Genomic DNA, 16,950 nt, shown 5'->3' with positions numbered 1-16,950 from the left:
ATTTATTAAGAGAGGAAGAGATTTTTAAATGAAGTCTGAACAAGATCTAGAACTAAAGGCAGATAAACAGAAGATTTAGCAAACCTTGTTATCTGAACTGTACCTGTAAGATCTTGTGTTTGAAGGAATGTTTGAGGAATAAAACATCTCTGCATTGTACAAGGAGCGATCGGTAGCTGGGGAAGGAGGAGGGTTCAAAATCTAGAAACAACAGGAAAAAGAAGTGTGAAATTTTGGGTTAATTATACAATTTTACTTTTACTGTCATTCATCCTTATTCTTGTTTGCTTTCCTAGCTGCTTGGATGTGTTAATGCATTTTTAAAGATCACAGATATTCATTACAAGACTTTACTTTGGACTTAGGTACTGTGCAGACCTTAAAAGTTCTCAGTACAGGGAATTTTCTTCCTTGTCACATCTGTTATTATGCTGGAAGGCTGGAATAAAGCTGGAAATGAGACCCAGTTTGGCTGAATCTGAGTGCACTTCCTTGGACATAAGGACTGATAGCATCCTCAGCAGATGCTATTGGAAATAAAGTATGTTCCACTCCCAGACCCTAAATGTGTTCCCAATCAATAGTAGGGTCAGGAACCCAAGTTCCTTTATTATAACTAATAAAACCCCATCCTTCCCTGAATGCTTCATTTTTACTCCTGGTCTGTAAACATATCATTTTGGCAGAGTTCACAATGCAAAAAAAGCCTATGAGCTAAAAAATACTTATAGCCTGTCTATATGTGCATATAGACAGCATACACACATATGGCTCAGCTGTGAGTGCTTACACATGGTTACTGGTAGCCTTCACACAAGGAAAAAGTTTAGCAGGCTTCAAAATGATTTAGAATTCTTCCATCATCACAAGCTGAACCTCTGACACAGCCGTTAGGACATTGGCCTAAACTTAAGAAGATAATATTATCTCTTCCAGTGTGAAAAATGACACCATTGCTGTTGATTGAGCCTTGCTACTCATGTGCACATCTTGTACACTGCCTGCCCTGGGCATTTGGCCAACTCATGGCCCGTCCCATTGACCATCCTTTCTCTGCCTCTGCTCTTCTCCCACAGAAACACTCTAAAATCACTGGAGTGTAGATCATTGTTTGGGTCGGCACTGTGCAGCAGCCAGCAAAGTGATTCCTGACCTTTGAGTTGAGCTCACTGTCACTTATACTGACAATCCCTGCACCCAGATTCACATGAAGGGAGACGAGCTTGAATACCCCCTCTTTGCCAGATGTGGGGAGTGATGAGTAACTGCCTCAAGAGGATCTTTCAGAAATCTTCCTTGGAGAAGCACTGCATACTGCTTGTGGATTCACTCCTATTGACACCCTGAGCTGCATCAGTACCACTTCATGTTGAGACTAAATACAGCAAACAGTGTCAGCCAGGATGCCTGTAGCCAGGTTCTGAGGTATATAGAATGGCATAACTTCATTGACACCGATTCTTTCCTAGTCTTTATTCACTGGAGCACCTCTCAGTACCACTAAGATGTGTTAAACAAACAAAAAAAGCCAAGAAAACTAAGATGCTCAGATCTGTCCTTTTGATTATTATCATAAAGCTGGGTAATTAGCTACCAGGCAGAACTCACCAAAACATTTGGATTAAGCAGTACCTTAATGTAACAAAGCCCTTGCAATAGCTTCCCTCTAAGAACCCAGTATGCCTTTCATGAAGGAAATGCTGATATCATCCCTGCAGGCCCTGGCTGACATAGCAAAGTGTGGAAAAAGAAATCCCAGTAACAGTCAGATTAACTTAGGGCAGAAGTCAAATGGAAGAGTTGATCTTTTGGCCAACACAGATCCCATAGAATCACACAGGCAGATCAGCACTTGTGCTTCTTTTCTCTTTCAAGCTTTATTTAAGTTAGTGTTTTTTCTGTTCATCCTTTTTAGCATGGTACTGACACATCAATCAGGTGGAGCATAAAATTGTTCAAAACATTACAGAGACACCGGTGATGCATGAGACAAGCTAAATTAGAAGGGCTGCTGAGTTCCTGAACATCTGCTTCTCGATGGCTTCACAATGCAAAAGGTAAGTAGATACTTTACCTTACCAACAGATAAGCTCACAAGCCTCTCTTTTCCATTTTTGCCCTTCTTAAAGGGAGAAAAAATACCTTTGTAACTGGCCAAAATGTTATCAATCAAAATGCCCACACAGAGCATAACAGCTTGCGTGTAAACACAAATGCATGTATACCCACACAGTGTGTGGGCTCCTGATTCAATACTACACAAAAATCCTCTCCATAGCTGGCAGATCAACTCTGGCAGCTTGTTGTGTGTGCCTAAAAGCAAATGGATGTATTGCTCAGAAGCACAATGGAAAAAACTGTCGTGACAAAATATGCTAGCAAACAGGAACCTTTGTATGCCTCTTGCACATATTCAGAGAGGACTCTTTCTGTTCAGAATATACATGTTGGAATTTGTGAAATGTGATATGGGGATGAGAATTCAGTCACTTCCAACACTCAAAAGTCAGAAATGCAGCTAAATTATAGCTGAAAAAATGCAAGCAAAGTACCCTCTGCTTCACTCTGCTGCACCAGTGTTTTCCCTCAGTGCATGCACTTGGTTTTCTGAATCAACAATCGATGCTTGATCTAAACAGCAAGTCAAGCTTATTTAATGCACATTTGTATTACAGTCCCTTTTCATTTTGCTTGCCTTATTATTCCATGTGTGCCTGCAGCATTAGGCAGTGCAAAATGTCATTGGGCCACAGCCATCAGAGCTAAGGAAGAACAAAGGAGGTGATATCTCCAAGGGAAGAACAGAAGTATCCAGGAACAAACCATCTGAGTAGCACTCTGATAACAAAACATTTTGGACATCACAGAGCACTGTATAATCCTGATGAACTACAACAAAGCCCTTTTGTGAAGTTCAGCAGTGCCAAAATGTGCCTGCATATCATAAACAGTAACACCAAAGAGCTGTTAACAGTTGTTAACATTTACTTAATAAGCACAAAGTTTCACCTTTCCTTTCTCCAGAAGCAGGAAATACTTAAATCACTGGTGTATTTCCAAGACATACCTGTGGATAGAAAGTGGCTTTAGTGCTGGATGAGCTGCTTGAAGATGCTCCAGTAACATGGTTTCTGTCATACAATGGGGCACCACTGCTTCCTCCCATGAGACTCATGGAGCTAATCATGGACTTTCCACAAGAAATGCCTGCATTGAAACAGAGAAAAACAAGGTTAGACAAACCACGGTGTTATCTATCAATGCCAAACAGAAACCAAATCCTTAGCTTTGCAAACCCTTGCAATCGTAATGGTTGTCACACCCTGGGAAGAGTGCTTTAGGTAAAAACTTCAGCATTACAAGGAAGGACACTTTTTGTAAAGAACATTTCACCCTCAGACCACATATTGTCTCACTGCAGCACTGAACTCACAATCTACTATCACACTGCTGAGAAAGGAATCTTCAGAACAGCTGATCCAAACTGTTCATACAAATTAACAAAGAAATTTTTCAATTAAACAAACTTAGGCAGTTGCAGAAAAACCAAACAAACAAAAAAACCCAAGGCCTAAAAGAAACAAGCTTGAAGACCTCCAAAGTTTGAATTTCCATTGCAAGAAATTCAATTGCAAGTAAATGAATAACTGCAAAACTCAAATATTTTTATTAAAAAAAATCACAGCTGAAATTGAAAATCAGCAGAGACAAAAGGAAGCAAACCTGAGTTAGAGGAAAATGAAAGACATCATTCTCCAATCTACAGTATATATAATTCTCCAATTACTACAATATACTCTTATCTCAGAGAATTAATTTTCAGCTTCTTCCATCAGACTATTCAGTGCTATTGTAAGAGTTTTAAGTCTGGGAAGTTTTTAGAACTTCTCTTTTCAAATGCAGGAAATATTTATTACAAGCAGAGTAAGTATTTGTAATCATCGTGCATGATTATATATCCTTCTCATAAAGTGCCATGGTATTAGAAGCCTGTCTTTTCTTTAGAATTAACATAAATATAAGATTTTCAGCCGTTGTAACTTGTTACAACAATATGGATTAGAGAACGCTAACAAATACGGATGAGAATCAGAATGACAGCTTGGTTTAACACCTACAGAAGTACAGATGAAAACCACTGATACTTGCTTTAATTAAAAAAGCTTTAGTGTGAAGTCCAGTTTAAAACATCCCTGTGAAGATTTCACCTACAATTATTTCATCCTTTAATTTTATTTCCTACCACAAAAACTCTTGATAACCACAGTAGCATAATTTAAGCAGGAATAGCTGACCATAGCCATTAAAGTGCAAGAAAAGTGAATGGATTTTACATATTTGATTCAAATGACAGATTCATCCCAGAACCACCAAACAGACCAACATCTAATTTCTGCTCTTTGAAAACCCCACATCCAACAGCCCTAATCATGTGTAAAACTCAAAATGCAGGCAATGGAATGGTACTGATTAGATGCAAGCACCCTTACCAGTGAAAGTGCCATGCTGAGAGCTCCCTGGAGCGATGAAATTGAGAGGGACGTGGGGGGTACCACTGACATACTCGTGTGGGAAGGGACTGTTGGGCCCGGCGTAGCGCTGGCACACCACCCGCTGGCAAACAAAGTACATTCCTCCCATGACAAAAAGGGACAGGATGATCCCAATGACGGGACCGATGGCGCTGCTGTGCGGCTGCGACTCGTCTGAGGCTGGCTTCGATTTTTCTGGAAGAAGAGAAGAAAATGAACCAGGTTGTTAAACATGGAGCAGGGTACATGCTGCTGTCCTGGAGCTCATTCAGCAAATCAGGCAGCACACAGCCGTTCACACAGTGCCCATAAAAGCATCTGCATCACACTCAGGCATCTGTAACTCCAGATATTCCGATGCAGTACACAAGACTTCACGCTTCCTCTTCCCCTCCATAAAGCAGTAAGAACAAAGTACTCTTCTTTTTATCTAGCATTTTTGTCTTGTAACAGGATTACTTATCTTGATACAACAACAGTCTAGAAAGTTTCCTTTTCTTCCCTGCCCTCCAAAGTCAATGGCTCAAAGACAGAGGATACTTATAAATATTAAGTCCTTAATCAGAGAGGATTGTTGTCTCAAAAGCCATTTGGACTAGCAATAACATGAAAAGTCAAGAAAATTTATCAGTAGGGAAGATACCATATATACTAAGCAATGGATGTCTTCCTAGATAATAAAGGTCTTAAAACAGAATACTTTTCCTTCCTAAAATATGACTTGCTTTCAAAGAAACCCCACCTTACAAAGTGGAAGGAAAACACAATTCAAAATATCTCAAATACTTTCTTTATTCATTATTTTTCCCCTTATGTAGCCAAATGTTAAATAACAAAAAATGCTGCAGTATTTGAGATAACCTACATCTCACATCTCTCCCTGATTATGGGTAACACATTCAAAATTCTTGCCAGATAAACCTGACACCGCTCTGTTTTTCACATAGGCAATGGTCTTCAGGGAAGGCAATTTTCCCATGTGATTCATATGTATATTAACCAGGAAACTGGGGGAACTGGATGAAAGCTAAAGAGATAAATGGAAGATGTGGGAGAAGCATGTTCAGTCTGAAGGTTCCAACAGTTTCTGTCCCCATTCTTTTAGCCTTTTTTTCTATTTACAACTAGGTCTCCTTTACCATTCTTACTCATGATACACTTCCCCTTGCAGTATCCACCATGAAGATGGAAGGAAGAAACAAGGCTACCAGACCAAACCTGGCAAACCCTCCTCTCATCCCAGCAGAGGCACAGCTTCTGACAACTGGTGCTTCAAGACATGACAAGATCTAAGATATTAAAAACTTCACAATCCGCTAAGGCTGCTCCTATAGGCAATGTAAGTGCAGCATTTCTCTACACAAACCCAGTGCAAGCTATTTGTAAGCTACATTAATGAACTACAGACCAGCACATCCTATTTGCTTTTATTCTAAAATGCTTTGTGTTTCAGCTATTTTGATAAACCACTTCTGTGATTCTAAATGCTCCCTCCATCTGCCTTATTGCCTGAATACTTCATGCTCTAGTCACCCCAAAACAAAACAACAGAAACTGTATGAGCAGCAAAAGTAAGTGAATTTTACAGTCTACTTTGGACTGCAAAGTAACAGACTCTCTAAGGACTAACACAACAGCTGCATGTCTGTAACTTGCATATACCTACTGCCATGAGACTTCAAAGTCACATTTTTCCCAGAAAAATCAACATCTCTCCATATATTCTTTTCACATCTGCACTGTAAGAGACCAGTTTGTGGTCGCTTGTGGACACTTGCTCATTGCATGTTAGCTCCTCCACATAATTAGCCTCCAGTTTGGCCCTGTTACTGCAGTGGATAGGGATGCACATTTTTAAAAGCCACTCCAGGCTTAGCAGCAGCTCTACAAGTTCTAAGGTACTGTGCACAGTCAAATCAGGTTTCCCTAAGGACAGCTCTGAAGGCCCTTCTGAAGTATTCTTCCCTGAAAGAATACTGCTCTGCAAAGACCAGGGCTCTGCGTGGGGGTGTAGAACATGCCCCAACACAACACCTGAATGTCAAGAAAAGCCATCTCACCACACATGAGCTCGTCAGAGCCGTCCATGCAGTCTGGAAAGGAGTCACACTGCTGCTTCAGGAGGATGCACTGCCCACTCGCACATCGGAACTGGTTGGGCAGGCAAATTGCTGCACAGAAAGAAAGGGAAAAATCAATTACTGACAGCACAGGAGCATTCGAGCCTTTTGAGAAAACTGAAACAAGTCAGTCTCATATTATGATCAAGGTAGGTGTCACAACACTGCTGTGGGTAAACTGCAAGCCTGTGTATCCCTGTTATTCCCCCTTGCTGTTATACCTCTAACTTAATGGAGCTAAAATAAAATTCTGGTCCCAGTAACTCCCAATCCTTTCTCATATCAGTCCTGCTGGGGCAAAACCAAGATCGAATCAGCAAGAATCTCTTACATTAACCTAACAAAGTGTAGTTGATCACCTGACATGTTAACAAAATGTAGTAATGTGGCATATTATAAAACCTTATGTACTCCATACCTATATTGTGTATATGTAATAGATATATTATGTATAATATATCCTTGCTAAGTAACTGCTAGATTTCTTATCTGCATTCAGGAACCTCTGACTTAACAAAAAGGACTTTTATCCATACATTTCAAGAACAGTTAGAATCCCAAAGGGATGCTTGTGTTAGAGCCATGAGTTCAGGAAAACTGATCTTACTATCGCAGTCTGCTTCATCAGATTTATCTTGACAGTCGATTTCTCCATTACACCGCAAGTGTGCATCAATGCACTGTCCCTTCTCACACTGGAACTGGGATGCAGAGCATATGGGGCAGCTATCTTCATCACTCTGGTCATCACACTCAGGAAACCCATCACACCTCCATGCCATTGGGATACAGTCAATCTCTCCGGTTGCACATGTAAACTGGTCTGGGGAACAAGTTGGAGGTTCTGGAGAAAGAGAAAACAGATCAGATTTATATACTCAACCTTATCCCTTTCAACAGAGTAAAAACATGACAGAGTTTGTCAAGGAAAGCATTTATTCTTTCCCTGGAGTTCTTCTCTGACTACACTAAGATTCCAGTGTAGAGGAAAAAATGATTTTGTATAGGGAATGAGATTTCACTAACTACATAACAAAAACTGGATGCATGATGGTAGAAGTTTGCTTTAGCAGTTAAGCACTGTACTAAGTACAGGAGCTACAAATACTTGCTTTGTCTCTAACAGCCATGTTTTGGAAGATACTGTCATATACATAAATTCAAAAGAATACTCAATTTCTGATTGCAAACCAGATTCTAAACAATTATAATCCCTGCAATTATATTAACCTGGACCAATTTTTCATTAAAAAACCTGAAAAGTTAATTTGCAATACATCTAAATACATCTAAAACATACAACATGTAGCTTCTACAGTATCTGTTTTGTTATTTTCCCAGTGGTTTTTCCACAAAAAAATATCTGAGTCAGTTATGAATTGAAAAATATGAATGGAGAAAAAAATATCTTTATAGCACTGGTAAACAGGAAGCTAAGGTCTCTTGCTGGAAAGTGTCTGGGCTGCAGGTCAGCAAATGTTCAGAGAGCAGTGCAAGGAGCACTGCAGACCTGCCCTAATCTTATATTCTCTCACTACAGACACAGACCACTTTAACTTGTGCACAGCCATTTTTGTGTTTGTTGGACCTAAGAAAGCTGGGATTTCCTTCAAGTTTGACTTTTTATGGACCCCAAGACTCTGGTATCACTCATTTTCACATCCATACTGTTGTTCAAGTTGCAGTGAGGCACTGACAGAATTAGGCAGCAGCTACAACCCATATAGAGATGCAACAATTATGCTCTTATAAGGCATCTATAGTTGCTTTCTTTAGAATGTCAGGACACAAACACAATCCAGGTCAAGAATCTATTGCAAAAAATGCTCCAAATTCTTACATACAACAAGTTAGCACACAATTTTCCATCATTGTTATCAATTAAAGAAATAGACAATGGGCATATCCACTCAGTTGTTATCAGGAGCAATTTGTTACAGTCAAAAAGTGGGGGTCATCTCAAAACACCCCTGCAGCAATCACATACATTTCCACTGATTTGAAAAGTTGATGGGTCAAAACTCTATGACACAACGACATCATTTAGCAGAGGCAGCCACTCCTCCCCACAGCTGCTGTTGCCCAGTAATGCTCTGAGTAAATATTCACCACTTGGATTGAGAGAGAACCACATCATACCCTACCTATAGCAATAGTAAGATCAAGCTAGAGGTGTGCTCTGGCACTGGATGGGAACACTCCTCTGGAAGCCCAGTGGGCTTTTCTTGAGATTCAGGCTCAGGAATAGACTTCACAAAGAACCCAGCATAAGTTTCTTAGCTGTATGAGTATTTTTTCTCCTGAGGGTGGTGCTAAAAATTCTAGAATTACATGCAAACAGTTTCTAACATGCTGTTGTCCTTTGTTCATTAGGGACAAAAAGCTGAAGAATGAAACAAAAGGATAATCAAGAGTTTGAAAAGCAAAATGCAAATAAAAATCAAAAAGTGCTTGGATCTTGAAAAAATTATGATTTTTTTAAGTTCCTCATTTATGATTATTTGGAGGAGCAATATGAGAATTATAAATGTAGCCAGTGACCTGACAGCTGTAGATAAGATAAAGATGTGAGACACACACATTAAGGTGAATTATATTTTGATACAAGCGTGCTGTTTGGATAATTCAACAGACAGATCACTGCTTCTGCATTTAAAGGCACATTTCATGTTGCACTGTGGTTGCACTTAGCAAGAACAAGTTTGCATTAAAAAAACTGACAAAAGCATTCATAAGGATGTCCAGAACATGGACTAATGTTCTGCAGACAACTAAGTTATTTTGAAACACTGGGTAGTGGCTGTTACTAGGCCAGAAAAGATGAGTTAAAAAGTTGTTGCAGGCTTAGTGAAAGATTAGAATAAAAAGAAAAAGACACTGAAATAGAGGCCCCTGAAATTTTAGATTTATAGCTGAAGATCCAAAGGAGTGGAATGTGAGACTCTCTCACTGTCCACGTTGCGCAACAACACTACAGCAAGAAGTATAATTAGATTGATCCACCCTGCCCTCCCCATGTAACCACCACTACTCTAAAGCCACATAACGTGTTGTGGTCATGGGAAAGAAAACAGTTTATCATGGAAATGACTGTCCCATGGGAGTTCAGAGTTCAGCCAGAAAATGAAATCCACAGCAAAATAAATACATGAGAAGAAGTCAAGAGGACCAACAGAGCCAAACAAGATATAATGCCTCCCAAAAAGAAGCAACATTTTGTTTTCCAGTACCTCTGCAAGTGTAACGTTAACAGTTTTTAAAAATACTAGGATGGTAAAAAGGAAGGCTAAAGGAAAAGTCTACCATGTGGAAAAAGTAGAGGTACCTTAATTAAAAAGAATCTCAACAGAGCCTACATTTGATAAGTAGCCAGTACAGTGTTTCACATTACATGAAGGCCAAATTAATTTCAAAGACTGGAGTCTCATACTCTGGGAATCACAGGCACAATTTCTGCTGCTAGGTCATCACAGGTTGATGCATCATCTTATAAACACTTGTTAAAAGCACAAATCTGTCACATCATACAATTATAAAAATCTTAGTAGAAGATGTAAGCATTTTAAGGCCAAAGAAAAATATTCTGCTCAGAATGAGAACTCACATGGGCCCAAAACCTCAAGCAGAAAACAGCTGGTAGAGCTACCAAAGACTAATTTAACACACAGTGCAGCACAATGTGTACAGAAAACCTGTGTGTAAATCCACATTTTAGATTGGAATGCAACCTCAGCCAACACATTTTTGATATAAATTGACTAGCAGTGCTGTTAAATGTAACTCACCTCCACATGTTAAGAGATTCTGTAGAAGCACAAGGTGCTCAGGGCATGAACATCTTGGAGTTCCATCCCCTTTGGCAATGCAGATGTGTGAACAGCCACCATTGTCACGGGAGCATGGATGCACAGCTGGTGAAACACACAAAAATAATATTATGTAGCATAAAAGAAATTATAACTATTCCTCAATAGGACAAAATAAAAAACTACTCACAAACCACTTTTGAGTAACCAAGATTTCACTACAAATTATTAGGAAGACACATGCAGGATTTTTCAGTTCAGTGCTTGAAAGATGATTTATTACTTCATAAGGACTATATTTCTCACAGTCATAATAGACCAACCTGATCAAGTTGAAGATGTCCCAGCCCATTGCAGGACATTGGAACTGCATGACCTTCAGAAGGTCTCTCCCAACCCTAACTATTCTATGATTCTATCATATGGAGAACTTTCTTCCTCCTTTCAAGAACTTCTAAAAATAATCTGGGAGCTGAGGTAAAGAGAACTGAAAAAGCAGATTTGAGAAGGCTGCATTTACGTCTTACCTAGATCCCCCCCTGCATTTCTAGGGTAGGCATCAAGAAACAATGTATGTCACTGCACAATGCCAACCTGCAAAACCCTCAGGATTTCTCCTTTAAAGAGCTCTTAGTATCTAATGCCTCAGCTTCCCTGGTCCTCACAAAACTGCAAATATAGGGACAAAGATTTTGGGGTCTTTGTTTAAAGACAGGAAGCTACGCATTTGTGTTCCAAATCAGTTACCCAGAAACACTGAGAGGTCCTAAAAGAGCAAGTTTTAATGAACATTAGGTGGACAAGAAACAGGCACAGAGATGGGAGGTCACTGTCTGATGACCCCAGCCCAAAGGAGTCAGAAGAGAATCAGTCTCTTGCCTGCTTATTGAGGCTGGTAGCTGAGCATCTGCTGCAGCAATCTGTGGGGCTACAGCCTGTGTTATTTGTGATGCTGCTGAGTAGTGCTTTCTTTCCTACTGCTCAGCACCAAGAATTTACACAGGGAAAAAATTGTTCAGATATCATAATTTCTCTACCAAAGTTGTTTTTCAACTGTCCAGGCTTCTTAGCAACCTGCTTTCTACCTTTAACAAATTTATTAGTTTATACAGTGTTTCAGGCATGAGCTGCTCACAGAAGTGCATGCATACATACCTGCATGTGTATATATATTTTACTCCCCTGTTGTAACAGAAATCACCTATGTAGAAATTTTTCAGCTGCAAAAGAGGATTTCTTTTCCCTATCTTAAAGAAACACATGAGGGAAAAGCAAACCTCTTTTTTTTTAACGTTGTTGAGAATTAAAGAAAAAAAATCTTTTTCTTCAGTCAGTATTATCTTTGAAATATACCAATATATGTGAAATGTGTGAAGTGGCATAGAAGAAGAAGAGCTGGGTATTGTGAAAGTAAAAAAGAACCTCTAGGTCATGATTACCCCATAGAATCTACTACAGTTTAAATGCTTATGTTACCTGATTTGTAACAGTTTACCCATATACACAAGTTCAAAAATACTTCCAGCCATCACAGACACTAATGCATGCGACTCAGAGTGTTTGTTATGAAGTTGAATAATTTTTTTCTGAAAATTAATGCATTAGATACCAACATACCCTCCCTATATAAGACAACTCATCACAGGCAACAGAGACCACTGTTTTCCACATTTTGTTTCCAATTTTATAGTCTCTCTACAATCCTGTTAAATAGGAGGAGCTGTAGATTGTCACTTTGAGGAATGACTGCTTGAAGATGTTTTTACACTCTCCAATAAACCACAGTAATTTGGACCACTAATCCAGAAAAAGAACATCCTGAATGCATAACCCCTTTCAGATGTGAGCACCTAAAATGCTCCACCTCTGTTGGGTGAAAAATTCCCCATCCACAGTACAACTCATTGCAGGAGCTTCCTCCCCATTTTGCCTCCCTCACTGCAGACTTTTACATCATCCTCTGTGCTGAGTCAAACCATGCATACCTTTACATGGGAGTCTGAAGCACCTAGAGAAAAGGCAAGTACAACCCTTTTGTTTCTTATTAGAGTTTTTCCAAGACCTATTACTTGATTGTACTTAGAAAATTAACAACCAGAATTTTAAATAGCTTTTAGACTGAATTCCGTGTCATGTGAGCTTGCACGAAGCAGGTAACTCAGTGCCACAATATCACACGTTCTGCTGTGCAGCAATAGCTCCCTCAGTAAGAAAGAGAAATTTGTTTCTCCTCTCCTGCAACTGGTCAAGTTGAAAGCATTTCATGGCTCATTTGAAGCCCATGGGCAACATTATTACAATATCCAACTGGATAAGGACTTTGAGATACAATGACCAAGACATCAGATATTGAAACTTACAGAATTCTTCCATATCAAGCTCTTCCACAGCATGAATGCCCGTTAGATGAGCAATCCTGCCTTGAATTCTAGTCCTTTTGTAGCCATTCACTTTCTCCACTCTCTCAATCATCTGCTGCTGACGATCAATCCAATACAGGTGATTCCCCAGCACCGTGAGTCCCATGGGCTGAAGAATGTTGGAGTCCTCCAGGGTCACACGGTTGGCACCTGAGACCAACAAAAACAAAGACTAGTTTTACACCAGTCAACTTCTAAGTTATTCCTTAAAAAACATATCACAAAACAACATCCCAGCTAAAACCAAACCAAACCTTGGGGACAGTGAGCTACAAGGTCATTGACTTCATCTGTCTCTGCTTGTTCAGTCTCAGGTAAACACCAGCAGTGCCTGTCTCTGTCTGTGTCTGGAGGGCAAGCAGATAGAACAGGAAACCCAGCTCATCCCTGCACAGCCTGGCTGGTCAGCCAGCCATGCTCAGCCCCACGCTGACATCTCTGTTATGTGCAGCTGTGAGCACTCCCAAAAGCTGGTACACACTCAGCTCTTGGGCCAAAGGTTTTACAGTGCACTCACACATGAAGCAGTACATTTTTTCTGGAATATATAAACAAGAGCGAAATACAACCAGTTTAGTTTCACTGTCATTACTCAAATAAAACATATTCATCCTGCAAAGCAAGAGGCAAGTACCAAACCTTGTCGCAGCCTATGTGACTACCACAGATATATGATCAAAAAAAGAAAAGCACTTAAAAAAACTCCAACTTTTTTTATTAGTAACCAACCAGAAAACCCAAACTTTAAATGACTCAATATGCTCCTAAATAGGAACACTGTCAAATGCTCAGGCTCTCTGCTTTATGAAAAAATGTGTAAAAATCTGCTTTAAGCCAAGGAGTAAAAAGAGGTCAAGCAAAAATGCATTTATTATGTTTTCACTTTAATTACTTGCATCTTCTTATGCAGTCTTCCACTGCATACTGCCCTACACTTGAAGTCATTTAGTTATTGCTTTTATTATTCTTTTCTAGGGTGAAGATATTCCAAATTATTCTATTAATTCACCAAAACCATTCAGACCCTGTGCATGCCTATGTAACTGGATATATTTGGTTCAAAAAATGAAAATTTAAAACAAAATCGTAACTTGGAGCTGCTTCTGCTCTCATAATTAATTTTGGAACTATGACCTTATGTCTGCTTGTATATAAAAAACTGTAAGTTTTTAGTATCTACACAAAATGAGATTATAGAATCCACATAATAAAAATGCTATGAAAACTGTATTCAACTAATTTTCTGCATAAATTATGCAGATCTCAGCCAAGCATGAGCAGGTTCTATTAGTTTTGCTGTTAGAATAGCTCCAGAGGAGGGTCATGAAGATGACCAGAGAGGGCTGGAGCACCTCTCCTATGAGAACAAGCAGAGAGAGCTGTGGTTGTTCAGCCTGGAGAAGAGAAGGCTCTGGGAAGACCTTAAAGGAGCCATTCATCACACTTAAAGGGAGCTTATAAAAAAGAGGGAGAGCAACTTTTTGTATGGGCAGATAGTGATAGGACAAGGGCGAATGGTTTTAAACTAAAGGAACTTAAAAGACCAACTTTTGCTCTAACTCCAACTGAAAAATTCCAGAACCTTGTAAAGAAAACTGTTAGATGGGTTTATAATGCTTTCATCCCTCTCTGAAAATTAAGCACTGGACATCTGAGGCTAATCCCTGATTTAGCAGACTGCTGTTTTAATCAGGGTACAGTGCAAACTTCAAGAACCTCCAAAACCGTGTCACCTCTACAGGTCTACAATGGAATAATAAAGCTACTAACTACTAGAATATCTAGACCAGTTTAAATGGAATGAAGGATGCTATACACAATTTTGGTCTCATTTATTCAGCAGCCTTAGTTTATGCTAAAAACCTTTTCCTAACATATGCCCATTTTGCTCAGTAAAGAATGTTCTCACAAATATTTTTTCAAAAGTATTTTGCTCAAAAAATACTATTTAGAGGAAGTAATTCAAATCAACATTACTTTGGCTCTCACTTCTTCAGCACTACCCAGTGCTTTTAAAAGTCAGCGATGAACTGTGCTAAGATCCATGAGGTGCTGTTGCTTTGTATATGGAGTAATGCTTTATATTACTAATATGGGACAACTGTGATGAGTTGGCATCTCTCCACTGTGTTGCAGCAATGCTGTTTCAGTTGAGCTGTTTTATCACCCAGATTAAAAAAATAAAAACATCATTGCTCTTTCTTCTGTTTGTTTTTTCCAAGCTACCTTGACGTACTAACTTTAAGCTCCAGAGAGAAAAATTGAAAAGTATGCAAACTTTTCAAACCACTAAGAAAAGAAAAGGGGCACAGAGGAGGTTATTTAGGGGTTCCATGACTAACAACGCTTTCAGAACACATCAAAAGTCAAATGGCAGTCTTGGAGGATGTCAATCATTACAGTCATGTCTATTCTAATTACATCAAAGATGGGAGCCCACCAGCAATTGCTGTCTGTGACTGCCTACACAGAACTGGCAGCGGTGGAAATGAAAGTCACCAGGGTCAGCATCAAAGAGGGAATGATGTCCTGCACATGCTAACACTGTGCTGCAAATGTTTAACTTCATACCACATACCTGACAGGTCACAGCTTTCGATGCGCTTCAGATCTGCATCCACCCAGAAAAGCTTTCCAAGTTTGTTGTCAACCACCAGTGCTACCGGTCGGATCAAGCCAGTTGTAAAAAGCACTTCTCTCTCTGTGCCATCCAGGGCTGCACGCTCAATCTTGGGAGCTCTCTCCTGCATGTTGGTGAAGTACATGTACCTGAGAACAGAGACAGCACCGCTGAACTGGAGCTCCAGGGACAGGCAATTCCCCTTTGTCTGCAGGGTCTTGTAACCCACCCTGTAAGTGGGAATGGTTTCACAGGCATGGCTGTGGTGACTGCTCCCAGGTGCAAAGATCCAGAACCAAACACCTGCTAGCTGACACACTTAGCCTGAAATTAATGGGATTTATCTCCAGGCCATAAAGTGCCTCAGCACTGCTGCACCAGCAGCATTGCTCCTGCATGGAATTGGGGGTTGTAAGAGACTAGCAAAGACCTGCAACTCTCCCTGGGTAAAGCTGTCCCCACTTACAAATCAAAGTCCAGAAGTTCTTTCTGACAAAAAAAACCCAAAAAAACCAAAAAAACAAAACAAAACAAAACAAAAAAAAAACCAAAAAAAAAACCAAACAAAAAAAAAACATTAACCACCACCTCCTCTCCTTCTAGGTAACTTTTCCTTCTCAGCAAGTAAAATTTCCTACCAAATTTGAGAAAAGATTACAGAAGAACCCCTGAGGATGGCATGTTCCTGACATCTTAGTTCCATGAATTCTTTACATCTGTCTAAGCCAGTTAAGTTGCAAACAAAAGCAGTCTCTGTCCTCCTTCTGCATAGAGAAAAAAGGGTTTGTGCACCCCCACGATGAACTGAGACCTCTTCAAATGAAAAGTCCACTATTTTTTCAGTGGTGAGTAACATGGGCAAACTCTCCAAGAGCATGGGCTGCATTGCTGCACAGCCTTTCCTTTTGGCACAAGGAGGGGAGGCAGCAGTCAGAACACGCACCCAAGGGAGAGGTGGAGGAAGGAATTTCTATAATCATGGCAGAAGTCGTTGAAGATCACTAATTCAGCTCTCCCAGATAGTCACAGTGTTTAACATACTATCTTCCTCATTTTTCCTCCTTTTATTTAGAAATGGATTTAGCATTAAATCACTTGAAAACCTGACCAGGAAAGTTGAGAGTTTTAGAAATCAACAAACCCAAACTCCCATTTTAATGGAGAAAGCAGATAAGCTTTTATAAATACAAACTATATCCAAGTGACTTAGTCCCAATAAGATTAGAATCTTTCCTCTAATCCCCCTCTCCCCACAACAGCTTTTGAACTGTGCAGAGTACACTGGTATAAAACACCAGTCCTATAAACACTCCAGAAAGAGTCTCTGGGTACTACTGTATCCACACATTTGTGAAATACTGTCATTCAACATCTGTCAAGCACATGGCAAGCCATTTAGCAGTAAACTGGGATTTAAGCATCTAACTTATTCAAGAGAGCAGTAAAGCACCA

General features: G+C 39.7%; 1 protein-coding gene across 1 annotated transcript in view; it reads right to left on the bottom strand.

The window, feature by feature from the left end:
• LRP5 (LDL receptor related protein 5) overlaps window positions 1-16,950 on the bottom strand; it is a 132,514-nt gene that overhangs the window by 7,211 nt on the left and 108,353 nt on the right. The window contains exons 15-22 of the mRNA XM_021555189.3: window positions 15,457-15,647; window positions 12,819-13,028; window positions 10,438-10,563; window positions 7,260-7,496; window positions 6,593-6,703; window positions 4,491-4,727; window positions 3,068-3,207; window positions 104-201 (exon numbers count right to left, since the gene is read on the bottom strand). Coding sequence (XP_021410864.1) covers window positions 104-201; window positions 3,068-3,207; window positions 4,491-4,727; window positions 6,593-6,703; window positions 7,260-7,496; window positions 10,438-10,563; window positions 12,819-13,028; window positions 15,457-15,647 — 1,350 coding nt within the window. The remainder of the gene's footprint in view (window positions 1-103; window positions 202-3,067; window positions 3,208-4,490; window positions 4,728-6,592; window positions 6,704-7,259; window positions 7,497-10,437; window positions 10,564-12,818; window positions 13,029-15,456; window positions 15,648-16,950) is intronic.

This window comes from Lonchura striata, chromosome 5, assembly GCF_050655825.1.
Source record: "Lonchura striata isolate lonStrDom1 chromosome 5, ASM5065582v1, whole genome shotgun sequence".
Classification (NCBI taxonomy): Eukaryota; Metazoa; Chordata; class Aves; order Passeriformes; family Estrildidae; genus Lonchura; species Lonchura striata.
This window is presented reverse-complemented; position numbering and strand designations above follow the sequence as displayed.